Source organism: Protopterus annectens, chromosome 1.part0 (genome assembly GCF_019279795.1).
Source record: "Protopterus annectens isolate FY-2018-M chromosome 1.part0, PAN1.0, whole genome shotgun sequence".
Taxonomy (NCBI): Eukaryota; Metazoa; Chordata; order Ceratodontiformes; family Protopteridae; genus Protopterus; species Protopterus annectens.
The window spans coordinates 640,160,905-640,174,635 of NC_056725.1; the positions used below are offsets into that span (position 1 = coordinate 640,160,905).

At 40.7% G+C, this 13,731-nt stretch overlaps 1 protein-coding gene across 1 annotated transcript; it reads right to left on the bottom strand.

Moving 5' to 3' along the window:
- Positions 1 to 2,380: 2,380 nt before the first annotated feature.
- On the bottom strand, positions 2,381 to 4,512 carry LOC122793120. Its single transcript, XM_044060913.1, has 5 exons — positions 4,407 to 4,512; positions 4,247 to 4,323; positions 2,980 to 3,084; positions 2,661 to 2,881; positions 2,381 to 2,564 (listed from the first exon to the last, which is right to left on the bottom strand). Exons 1-5 carry the CDS (start codon positions 4,510 to 4,512, stop codon positions 2,396 to 2,398), a joined length of 678 nt encoding a protein of 225 aa, XP_043916848.1. The 3' UTR covers positions 2,381 to 2,395.
- Between the last annotated feature and the right edge of the window lie 9,219 nt (positions 4,513 to 13,731).

Below are 13,731 nucleotides of genomic sequence, written 5' to 3' on the forward strand. Positions count from 1 at the left end.
CACTGCTCCATAGCCTTAAACAAATCTGATTATGTGTACATGACTGCACAATATACCAATGGGAAGTCATATACTCCTGTAATATGCTACTACTAACTGCACAATTCCCAACAGCCTACACTACTTTATGCTCCTTTAATGTACCTTGTGGACCTCTGCTTTATGATGTATAAGAACAAAAATAAAAGACAGCTGTTGCAGTAATAATGCCACCAGAACTACAGTTAGCCTACGTAAGGTAACTCTTGTAGGTTTGTAGTCCCTGGTGTTGCCTATTTATTACTGACATATTGGATGACCTTCATTATTACATTTTTAATACTTTGACTGTTAGGGCATGGCAATAGTGATACCATTCGCAAGTGAAAGACAACGCCAAGTCTACTCTCTGTTTCACTTACCCCTTGAGAATTGCATGACTACCTAAACACCACAATTTATGGTTTGATAGGGGCTAGATGTGTTGACATTGTGTTTTACTGCTGCATTTTCCTGTGGAAATATTCCATTAAAACCAACTGTAAACACTCAGTTTTCCTTGATTGTGTTTAACAGTAGTGTGTGCAAACATACATTTTTCAAATGCTGGACCGAGTAGCAACTACATTGTTATGGCAATATGCATGAAGGCCTAAACTGCATGTAACATAGCATGCAATCATTTTTTGCATCTGTCCTTGCTAGGAGTACAAGTACTTGTGCTTGACTGGGTCAGACACAGCACAATTACAGTTGTACCACACAGTGCATTACCACACTTAGCACTTTTTAAGGTTTACTTCACTCAACACAACACTCGGCGTGTCTCAACCAGCAATACACAAGGGATTAATTATGAACTGTAATTGCACCTGCAAAATCAAGGGATGCCATATTTTTAACACTGATTCCCTACTATGGCCTACTAGTGCACAATTTGTGTGAACAACTTTAATTCAAATAGCTTTAGTGGGACACTAAAAGATGTGAATATTGTCAGTCTGAAAGGTGGAGAACACATAGTACAGCCTATTAATTAACCACACAGCAGAGATGCTCAACAACTTATTTGCACTGACACAGATTAGAAATGCACATAAAATTTTTTTCACTTTACTAGAAAGTTATAACAATTATTCTCAGCTGCACTGCAATAGGCCAAAGTGGATAGTGTGAGTGAAAATAAGGGCCAGTTGGGTGAATACGGGGAAACTGGCAACATAGTTTCACTGTTTGGGGCACAGTTCATGGAGCTGTAGTCTTCTGTAAAAAAAGACAAAAATACAAAGGTTATAAAGACAGACATAAAAAGTAGCACTGCACAACTGTGGATCATAAACTATTAGACCAACGAGACATTCCATAACAATTATAGTCATTGCAAGGCAATATTAATATTTGCAACAAGAAGCAATTACGTAACTTCAGAATGATGCAAATTCCATGAGTGCTCTATCCTTTTGACGCATAACTACGAAGTTTGATGTCTGTTATCTTTCCATCTAAAATGAAGCCAAAGTCTACTCCGAATTGTCTGAATGCTGTTGAAATCTTGATAAGTGTTCCTCGACCAACTGTCTTGTGTCTGGTGGTTGATAAGGGGCAATTGTGGGCTGTATGTTTCGTGGATCATCATAAGACAGTGTGGCTCATTCGTGAAGTTTAGTGTGGTCTGCCAGTCTACGTTGCAAATTTTTTTTCCTTTAATGGTATGAGGTAATTGTAATCTTTCCTTTGTTTCGTGTGCACCACTGTCCAACGTCTGCTTTCTTGTTAAATGTTCTACGATACCTAAACATAAAGTGGAGAGCACTTCATGATACAATAAAAGTCAAGTAACAGCCTTTATTTAGAGTTTAATGCTTTGCATAGCATGTGTACAGCTGAAAAAATACAATGTGTAAGCCATGGTTGACACAATTACTGACACTCTGACTACAGTTTGGCAGCCAATCATGTAGGTCCACCAAAAGCTGCTTGACTAGATATATCTCACCTCAGGTAAAATGACCAAATGTGAGTATTACCGGTCATTAACAGAATATTGGACATATTTCGATCAATGGTGGTGGTGCTACTGCAGGAGTCACTAACTTGATGTATCTGTTTGCATTACGCTAACATTGGTCGTACATGTAACACATGTGTCTTTTTATATGTCCATGTGTTTACAGGTATGTGCAGTTGAAATACAGACTGCTGCAACTGAATATGAATTACATCCGTTGTTAGCTGAAAAGTATAAAATATGAAATGAGTTCAAAATTGACTGAGTTTACTACTTGTGTGCATTTCATCTTTATACCCATGCGTGTCAGATGCCATGACTTAGGTCCACAGTTGCTAACACAATTAGAAGTAATGAAACTATATATTGCTTTGCCTGTTGAACCGTTATGTGAATTATTGTATTTTCTTACACATATCTGCCTTCCTTGTTACGCGCATATGGACGACCTCTGTGGCTGTTGTGGTCTATCGCAGCAAGAAAATTCCGAGCCCGAAATGCAGGGAAAGTGTAGGACTGCCGTTTTGAAGCATACTTTAATATGACCTGGTGGAACTGTTCTAATTCTGCTGTTGTTCTATACAATGAGATGAGAAAAATCACAAGTCAGAGTATTCATGTCCACATGCACATCAATGTTGATAAAAGGAACCACAAAGTAAAAGTACTTTACCTGTAGCTGACGTAATGTCTTGTTTTCTCCACAAATCTGGGGTCTAGAACAATCTGCCTTAACTTTTCATGGGCTGGGCTGTCAGGCTCTAGCCATGGCGGCGCATGCTCCACCCCAAGAGACTCATGCTGACATTGTCCAACCGGTTCATCGTTATCATGTATCCCACTACCCCACTCATGCTGGTTTACAACATGGTATAAAATACCACCCCAATGGATCTATGGGTAAAAAATAGATAAGAGAAATAAAATTCATGTGGCAACTTCTACTGCTTCATATAAATTAACTGTATGATTAATGCGATGCATTTACATACCATGAATTCTTCTGTACTCTCTGAGTGCTGACAGCAATACCAGAAGTGATTGACAATTTGCCTGGTCCACTGACACAGAATTCTGCAGCCACGCTGCTGTCCAGCCTGTTGTGTAATACCAAAAAACAAACAGGTAGACAATAAGGTAAATGTGTATTTCAGTAAACTGATGCATTTACACTTGACAGTTATGATCGTATTAACTTTTACACAACTTGCTGCTAAGTGTAATATTCCTAGCACTGGATTTCAGAATAGTGTGACGAGTGTAGAAAATGTAGTACTGGTTACTGCATAGACCTATGTTATCACTGTATTGCTATTCAGTACATTTGCAAAAAAACTAGTTTAGATAGATAATGCAGTAGACACTTTTCAATAGGAAGGTTAAGCAACCTGTATAAATCGACACTTCTCTTAGCACAATGCTAATGGACAGTGGAGGACAGTTAAAATGCAGGGAAGACATGTTCATGATGAAAACTACTACGACAGTGTAGGAATACAAATATTTGGAAACACTGAATCGGTATGCTTGGACAGAAGGGCCGAAAAGCATGGTTCATTTTTGAATACTCCACCCTTTAGTCTTACTTCATCACATCCAATCGATGGGGAGCACAGTGGCTATAGTGTCTACCTTGTAGTGTCTTTGCACCTCAGCAGGTAATGATGACACAATAGAAATGGTTACAGTATCGGATATACTTCTCATGATGTGTAACCTCCACAGAACTAAAAATAGGGTATCAATTTCCAGGGCAATGAGTTGCCTATGTCAGGAATGTTTTTTGTTCAACTAAAACATAAATGCACACAATTAATACTCTGTGTGGTAGTACAGCCAAATACACCCTACGGTGTAGTCACAAATGTGATGTTTTGCTTACAAACTGAATAATGGAAGTCAGTGCAGTTAATATTTTAGTAAAATGTGGATTTAGAATACCATGCTTCCATTTTTAGAAGACATTAATGTATATAGTGCTGTACATAATGGGAAACTAAAAGAAGACATGTTCCCATGAATGTCACAAAAATGCAGTAGAGTAACTACTGTCTGTCTGGTCATACCCTTGTGATGAACAAATCAAAAGTATTTTTCCAAGAATCTGAACAATTCACAAGTACTGCATTCTTTACTACATTTCTGTAATTCCACACACATGCTTAAGAGCTGTCATGACCTAGTAACCAAAACCATTGTTAGTCATTCTGGAAAACGTGAATGTAATAGAGTACAGAAGGAAAATTTCTCTACTGTTACCTTGTTAATTTGTTTACCAAGATTTTTGGCCCCATGCCACATATCGAAGGAGTGCTTGATTGATGCATACCTAGTCCCTGTAAAAGGAAAACATATCATCAGACCTTAAGCCCGTAAGGTTGAATGCAAGTATGACAGTGCAGACAGACATTAGACTTACTCATTAGTTTAGCAATTTGTGGATGTGCATCAGTCACCAGCTCATCTATCTCGAGTTGTGAATCTTGAAGAGTTTTTATGCACCTCTCAAAGGCCAATTTCTCCATTCGTGGAGAACTCAATTCTGTTTCTCTTTTGTCAACCACTTGTATCAGCAAAATCTCTTTGGTTTGCTCATCCATGCATGTGTAAGTGCAATACTGTGCAGAGTGTCCGGGACTATCCATACGACCATCACCTACAAATATAAACCAGAGCTGGTTTAAGTCCCAAACAGACATGGATAATGGCAATGGTTTGCATAAACTTTACCTTAATAATAAATGTAAGGACTAACCCAGGATTGTCACATTAATGTGTTTATGAGTGGACAACATATTCCTCACCATCTCATTCCAGTAGTCAGTAACGACTGGGACTATGTATCTTCGCTGTAACCGGTAATAACTGGCTTGGTGGATAAATGCTAAGCCAAGACACTTTGCTAGCAATGCAATCTTAGCATAGTTGTTTCCAGTCAGGAAGATTGCCGCTGCTATCATAACATCACCAAGATGTAAACCCTTCCTAACTGTATGTTGACTTGACCACTGGTAAGCAATATGACCATTGCAACACACCTACAAGAAAGACAGTGTTGTTACCAACTATGCATGCCAAGTATTATTACAAATGACTATGGCTTGTATGGTAGCCCGATAATACCTACCCATGATAGCTTGATGCATGATCCTTTGACTGTGTTTGTTACTGACACACCTTCTCTACATATATCACAATGTTGTATCCTGCATTTCTGTGCCAGTTGTATGAGTTTATTCTTGTACACCAGTACAACAGATTCCGTGGAAAGTGATTCTGCACTAAGTTCCTCATTTCTTGTTAATGTATCCGCAGTGGTTGACCTGTCTGCTTCTAATGACTGTTTTGCTGTGTTGTGCAAAACAGTCTCGAACTCACTGTCTTCCATTCTGTGTTCTGGCTCCTCACAAAGGCCTGCAGAGCTGCTCAGAATTGATGCCAGCACACAGTGCATAAAAGCAAGATAACAGAAGGGGAGAGACCAAAACCAACAGAATTAGGTATATGCAAAGCAAGAGTGATGCATCTGTAAATGAGGCACACTCATTAAAGCTAATACCTGTTGAGAGAATGGTCAACGGAGGATGATCTGATACATGCCGGTTTCCTCTTTTGCTGCATAGGTCATCGACAAATGGTGAATTCTTGCATGCTGGAAGAGGTGAACATAAATAATGGTGTTAATGTTTATAATGCAATTACAATCCACCATTCACAATGTAGAATGTTTGAATTACCTTTCTGTTGTGCTTCCTTGTGGAGAGGTGCACGATGGTATGTATGACAAGTCCTGATGTAGCACGTGATTGTTGCCTCTAATGTCTTCCAGAGGGAATACATCTGACATGCAGTCATCATCATCTTGTCTCATGTGTCTGAAAAACAAAAAGATTGTAAGAATCAGCATGTACATTTAGAATCAAGCAGAGTGTGTTCCATTCACACATGTGAGATATGGTAACTGTGCAAAGTACTGGACTTGTCACGGTCGGTGGTGCAATTTTACCTGAAACTCTCCGAAAATAGGCTTGGAGCTGAGAGAGTACTAGATGTATTTGCTCTGATGGACATTGGAGTGGACTGAAGTGGTGGCAATGCTGACGGCACTGGATCCATGGATGACTGGTTACTTTGATTGTCGTACCTGCAATCAGGTGCATACGCTTGTATTATTACATTGTCTGACTGCACTTCATATCACTTCTATCTAATTGAGATTAAATGCAAGTTTTTTAATAGTACTATTAGGCCACAGTAGGGCACAGACTACAGATTCTACCGGACAAGAAAGCCAGTGCATCTCCTGCTGCATAGTTTGTGCCTCTGAGTAGGCACTCTATGTATATTTCAGCTAGAGGTCCAATTGATACACCCATGTTGGAGCTGTGTAGATAACTAGCAAGATGCCGTTTAAAAGCCAAACTGTACTCATCAATGTATCTTGCTACACAAACACAATACGTTAAGTGGTTACACAGACTAAGGCGATGTTGACTAAACAACTCATACAGCATGCCTTGTGGTAGTTTATGTTTGTAACACCCATTACAGCCCTATTATAATCAGTGACTGTCCTGGGAACAAATGTGTGTGATAACTATGAATACAAACACACTAAGGAGTATTCTAACAACAACACTATGATGCATATAATAAGATAAATGAAGATGGTTAAGCATACCAACAGACTTACAAGTTAAGCAGGAAATGTGCCACTTCCTCATGCGATTTTACTTGTAGATGCTGCTTGAGAGCCATCCAGCGATCAAATTCACTACCAATGGCAATCCGTGTGCGTCCACGTTTAGCATCCAGTGCTTTCTTCAGGCGTTTCTGAGCAGAGAGTGTTACTGACTTTTTGTTCCCGTTGGTTGTGCCGCCATTGTTGGACAAAGTTGACATGATGTACCTACCAGTTATACAAACCGTAGAGGAATAGTACATTATACATCAATGTAAGTGTATTGTAACTGATGATGTTGAAACAGCAAAGATCCAATCATGCTCACAGCAGAGCACCTCAACAAAAGGCAAATGGTCGGAGAACAAGATTAGGCATCGGCCAGGTGTGGTAAACAGTTGCTGACAAACATGACATATGTGATTACCATGTAATGGACATTAATACATGGGACAGATGGTTTTTCGAAGTCAGCTATACAGCAAAAGAATGAAAAATTAAAATTCTCACAAACATACACAATTACATGTACTGCACTGTGCATTGAAAGCAGTTGTGCTTTTTTCAAGATACACTCTCTGACGGCCAGTATGCCAATTCTAATGGCATGATGAAATTCATATACTCAACTGTATATTGAGCACTATGTTATTCAGCAGCTAACTGCACATGTTAGCAGATCAGTGTTGACTGTCTCATATGTATCACCGCACCCAGGTTATGTATGTTTGAACTTATAATAATCCGTCAGTACTGTGTGCCGTACATTGTGTATATATTCATCGTAATAGCGCTCAAAAGTAATGGGAAGTGCAGCTGAAGCTGCTAAGCAAAGGCATAAGCAGGCACATTGGGTTTGTGATGGCAGGGATGTACGTTACTTTGCTGTACCCCTAGTCAACCACATACATAATGAGATGTGACAGAGTTGTACGTGAATAACGAGTAAGTACATAACGATAATGAGATGGTAACTTGTGCATCTACCTTTTGCCAGCGGAAGCAGCCAAAGGTAGGTCCATGGTTATGTACTGGACTTGTTTAGATATGGGGTAAATTGGCAAGTGCAGGTACTGACCTGTTATTACCTGAAATTGGACTTGTTTAGATATGGGGTAAATTGGCAAGTGCAGGTACTGACCTGTTATTACCTGAAATTGAAAAAGATGTAGTGTATGTGCTTATGTATCCTAGGAAATGAATATTGCTTAGGATACTGCATCATAAGAAAAACAATACCGGATACCTATTCATTCAGATGTTGGAGACATGACCATTAAGGTTGGCATATGGGCATGGAATTGCTATGCACAGTTGTAATGTAGGAGAACAAGTGCTGTGCAATGCAAATAGATCTCTTTGGCAGCTGAACAGTCAACAGTGTGGTACACTTAACAGCCTTGTAGTCAAATAAATGGTTCCATAGTAGGAGACAGGATTCAGATTAAATAAGTACCTGTATGATCATTAAGCCCACAAAGCAAAAAGATACAAAGCTAAATGCTGTGAGTAGAGCAGACCAAATCAAGTAATCCATGGATCCTGAAGACAAAGATGTGCAAAATCACAATGGTGCCAACCACATTCTCATTATTATCACCTGGAGCTGCTAACAGTGGCTGCTGGGAAAAATCAGAGAGGACATTTAACATGAACAAAGAAAACCTTAAGTCAAACCTCATGGGACACAAGTTATGTGAGATATACACTGTGATCTGCGTGCACTTGTATGCACAACATGTCACAGTTATCCTTTGTGAGCAGACATGCTTGAGCGGTCCAACATTTAAAAGACAAGTAAAGAAAATTGCTTTTCAGGGTTACGTGCAATGGTGAAACATGGAATACTGACTGAAGTGGCCGGATTATTCTCCACAGTAGTCACGTTCAGATCTTATGATAGTTTGCTCTTTCCATATAATTGAGAATTGAAAGTTAGAAGTGAGAAAGTGACAGTTAGTAGTATGTCCAGTGCCAGAATCCACCATATCACACATGCACTGAAGTCTCTCAAGAACATGTAATGTTATGGCAGTCATAGTGCATGCTGGAGTTAATGACTTGAGAGGTACCTCTCAGGACTATACGAAGAGAAACGTGAGTGAGCTTGCCGATTATCTATCCTAGGGAGGTATGTACCTAGCCTTAAGCTGCATTCTACCATCACCCAGAGTGATGACGCAATACAAACAGAACAGGATCGACTTTTGTGGTTGCACGGGGATCTAGTACCTGACAGTCTGTGAATATATTATCGACTGACAACAACACATTGTCAGAGATGGCCTGCATCTGTCTCACCTGGATTTCATGCTTCTGCCAAAGTCTCCGGCCTCATGCATAGAGTGCCTACTTAATGAAAACTGAGGTAAAAAATAACAAATTAAACATTAAAACATATAAAAAAAAGGAAATTAAACGTCATGTCGCTGAAGGCTCGGAGTGCAAACATGAAAGTGGACTGATTGCAAGCAGTCCCATCCCTGGAAAATGCTGACATCTGTGCAGTCACAGAAAACTGGTTCTAAGCTGTGGAGAGCACACCAGCCTGACCTAGTTACTCACGCCATCATACATTGAGACCCCAAACAGTGGGTGCTGTAAAGCCAAAGGAGGCGTAGTTGAAGTATACATTAAAGACATACACCCCGTCCAGGCCGGTAAACAGTAAGAAGAACAGGAGACACTGCAGGTGCAGTTAACAAATGACAAGACCCCTATTCAAATTGTAGATGGCTAAGAACAGGAGAAACTGTCGGTGCAGTTAATAACTGGCAAGACCCCTTTGGAAATTGTATCTGGCTACTGGTGCATAAATGTGAATGAAGATGCCCACTATGCATATTTTAACCTGTTTGAATGTGTCCATCTCCAGCTTCACGTGAACGTTTACATTGTTTGCCTGTTGAAAGGCACCAAAATATCTACAAATGGCACCTGAAGAGTTGCTCCCAATTTGACTGTTTTCACCAATATATTTGCAGATCCATTGTCTACAATGTCTGCACTTGATACTAATGTAGTGAATGTTTAGTAGTGAAAGTTCGTTCAGTTGCCATGTGTTAGAGAAACAGAAGGCACAGGATCAAATGGAAAATAATGTGCCACAAGAAGATGCTATGCAATGCACACAGGAAATGGAAAAGAGTAAATATGTCCTCAGTTTAAAAGAAATATAACTGAAAGAAAACGAGTGGTTATAGTCACTGTAACACAGGAAGTCATAAGTTTGATAACCAGAAATGAATGCAGTACTTAGAACTAATCATAGAGATCCAAGCCATGTAAGGGAAGTAAACAAGATATATTAACCATCACCAAAATAAATCAGTGAACAAGTTCTAACACCAACACGTTAGCGATGGAAATGAAGTGGAGGTATCACACAGCATCATGGAAAGAAAGGGGAGGTATCACATGCCATCATGGAAGTATCGAATATATAAAACTGTAAAGCAATTAAGACAATTGTGTCACCAAAAGGGAAATAATAACAATAAGCAATGTACTGACAAACTGCAGATCTTTTAGTGAATTGTGACACAAGGTGAAAGGAATTTAACGACTGACAAGAAAAGGACAAAGAGACATATTGGAGATTATGTGGATCTTGTGGAACTTAACAAAGATGGTAAATGGATACAAAGAGGAAAAGAAAGAATAAGACATTTTACCGACACTGGATATGAAATGGGATGCATTAACTGCTGGAGATATTTAAGCACAGGTAATAGAAGGATATAATTATGAAAACACAGGCACTGATGCAGTAGTTTAACTTCTGCTTAAGAGATATTAGCATTTTTGAACAAAGTGGTAGGTATGATTAACAACTGTTCACATGTAAGCACAGAACCAGCAAGAACATGAAGAGCAACAGGAAAAGCAATGCTCTTACTTATAAGTTAACCTGCACAGTGTAATTATCACTGTTGTCCGATAAATTGCCTTTCGCTGAGGTATAAACTCTGCAGAATAATTATTGTTGATAAACTTTATGTTCATGCACAAGAATACTCAGTTATGGAAAAGGAACAAACAGGCAATTAAAGAACTGCATAAGGAGCAAAGGATCATTTGTTGGAAAATAAAGTCCTGGTGGATAACAGTAAAAAGGATAAGAATGTATGTATGGCAAGGAATGACCCTAAAAAAAGCATTGAAAAGTAAACCACCAGCATGAGTAAAATATTGCTTGTAAATGTATAAGAGAAAGATGACAGTGATCAACTACATTACAGGAATAGTGAAACAGTGGCAGACCACTTTGCAAGTTAGTATTGACAAAGGACAATTGATTAGTCCAGGGAATGAAATATTTCGGGGCTATTCCAGTTACCACCTTTATTTGCTCTTGCCCTAATTCTGTAGGAGAGGATGATTTAACTAGTTTGGTGATGCCTAAATATTATGTCCCTGTAAAACAGCATTGTGTAAACACTTTTCTGTCTGTCGGTGATTTACAACATAATAGCTCATTAGATGACTAACCGAAAGCACAACTGCAGGTAGTCAGAACTTGTTCACATGACATAAGAATGTCATTTGTTCTTGATAAATATGCCAAGGCATATTCCAAGAACTGGAATGTTCCTCACTAAATGAAATAAATGGGTGCCATAGCCTTGGCCATGTACTGACCGTATGTTGTCATAAATTTCTATCTGTCTTGTAACACTGTTCCTAAGAAAAATTGCAGAGCAATGTTCAGTCAAACAGACACACGCATGCACACACATGTGCGCGCACACAGACACACACACACACACACACACACACACACACACACACACACACACACACACACACATGTGCGGTTTGCTGTAGTAATAATAATTACAGGTAGCACAAGAGCAGTGGTAGCACTGTGGGGTACCCAACAAATGTCAAGTTGGGTACCCTGGGACACTTCAAGTCTAAGTGTCATCCTGTTACTACCAGGCCACCTAACCTTTTAGTTCTTGCTGTACTGTTTTAAAGGAAGTATACACCTAAGGAACTGTAGTGAAATTTATTTTTGTAGGCTTGGGTCCCGAAGCCCCCGGGCAGCGGAGGCGCGTTATAATGCCAAATAGGGGCCGGCGACAACCCAATTCCACGTGCACTACCGGGCACCAGATCTGCAGCCCCCGGCATAGGTATGCAAATCACCCCATGTGCAGTGTCGCACCATGCAAATGAAGGCATATAGCGATTCATGAAGTGGTGCAGGTGTAGCGTAAGCCCACAAAAATGTAAACCAAAAAACACGGTTTACATTTTCCCAAACAGAACATCGGAGCTATGGAAGAGGGCCAGACCAGGTATCAACGTTATCATATGCCGATGGCGAAATACACAGCCAATGGCATAAGAAAAGATGCACAACATGTAAATAACAACATTTAATGTCATGTCCACAGTAACGCACAGCAGAACCGCAGGGCATGTGTGCGGAAGCTGTAACATAAAGAAATAATATAAAAATGTCATAAAATCGCAACGGAATAGAAATCAGGTTTACAGCATAATACACAATGGCAGGCATGGAACACCACAACCAAGGTGCAAGGGTTGCTAAGGGCCTGCGATAGTGTTCGGCGCAGTAACTATGAATTAGTAGTCAATGCCATGCAAATGAGGTAGATAATACTGAATCGCAAATGTCCCACCGGAGGAAGGTTGTACCATACGGCGTAGCGATATAACACCGAGGAGTGGCTCAAAGGAGATACATGACATCAGCAGAGGGGTGTGCCACCGTAGCACTAAGCACATTGGAGCATTGCAAATCTGGCCTGTCCGTTGCTAAGCAAAGCGGCAGGATAGGGGTGGGGAGGAATCGTGTAGTTGAGAGTACACATGGTGGCCAAAAGCGCATGTGTACGAGGATGAAAACGTGCCCGAAACCCAGTAATCAGATGCACGCGCCACAAACAATAGCAGAAACAGGAAGGTCAGGGGAAGAAAAGAAGGAAATGCGGAAGTAGGGTAATTGGAGTACTAATGAGCAATCAACACCAATCAACCCACGAAGGCCAATCGACAGCAGCTGACAAGTCCACTTGCAGAAACCTGCAAAACAGGATAGGGGAGGCATGTGAATGCAAAGAAAGGAGGGGAGGTATTGGATTGCAAAGATAGGAGACCTGACACAGCAGAGCAAAGCAAACCGACAGCAGACTGGCAGTATCACACATAACGCAAGATACGCCAGGTCCAGGAAAGTACAAATGAAAGTAGGCTGCAGGATGCACGCCAGAAAATGGTAGGTGCAACGCGCAGAAATGTAAAGGGAAGGTCAAGAGGTAATCCACGGCAGGCAAATGTAATTCAACACCAAAGGCACCACAATAGTAGTTCTGGCAGTAAAACACATAACATAACCTGTAGCTAAAGACATACACACCCTATGACATCATCGGTGTTCACAGCACAATAGTATAAAGTGTGAAAGCACCCAACACACACCTGTGTATTCCCAAACACCGCACCATAGGTGTAAACACACGGGGAACTTTTAAAATGTACATGTTGGGAGCTGCCATAGCTGTGATTCATCAGCATGTGTTAGAGACTGACGGTGTTGTGGAGGATGATGCCGACAACCACCACATGCCTCGGAGGAGAAGGAGAGTGTTCAGACCAAGGGTAACCTACCAGGGTCTACATGACCTGGAGATAGTAGAGCGTTACAGGGTGGACAGGGACATCTTACAGCAAATAGTGGAGCTGTGCCACGCCTGAGAACCAGAAACAACAGAGGGGAACCCATACCAGTGGACACGAAGGTATGTGTAAGCCTGCGAATACTGGCCACAGGTACCTTTCAAAGGCCAACTGGAGATATAATGGGTATCTCACAGGCATCAGCATCCAGGGTACTACACCAGTTCCTGGATGCCATTTTACCACATGCCAATGAGCAGATATACTTCCCCAGAACTCAGGAGGAGTTGGCCAGCAATATGCGCCACTTCCACCGTGTGGCACAATACCCGGAGGTACTGGGTGCGATATACGGCATGCACATACAAAACAAGTCACCACCCGGTGAGCAGGGTATGCACATAAACCGCAAGGA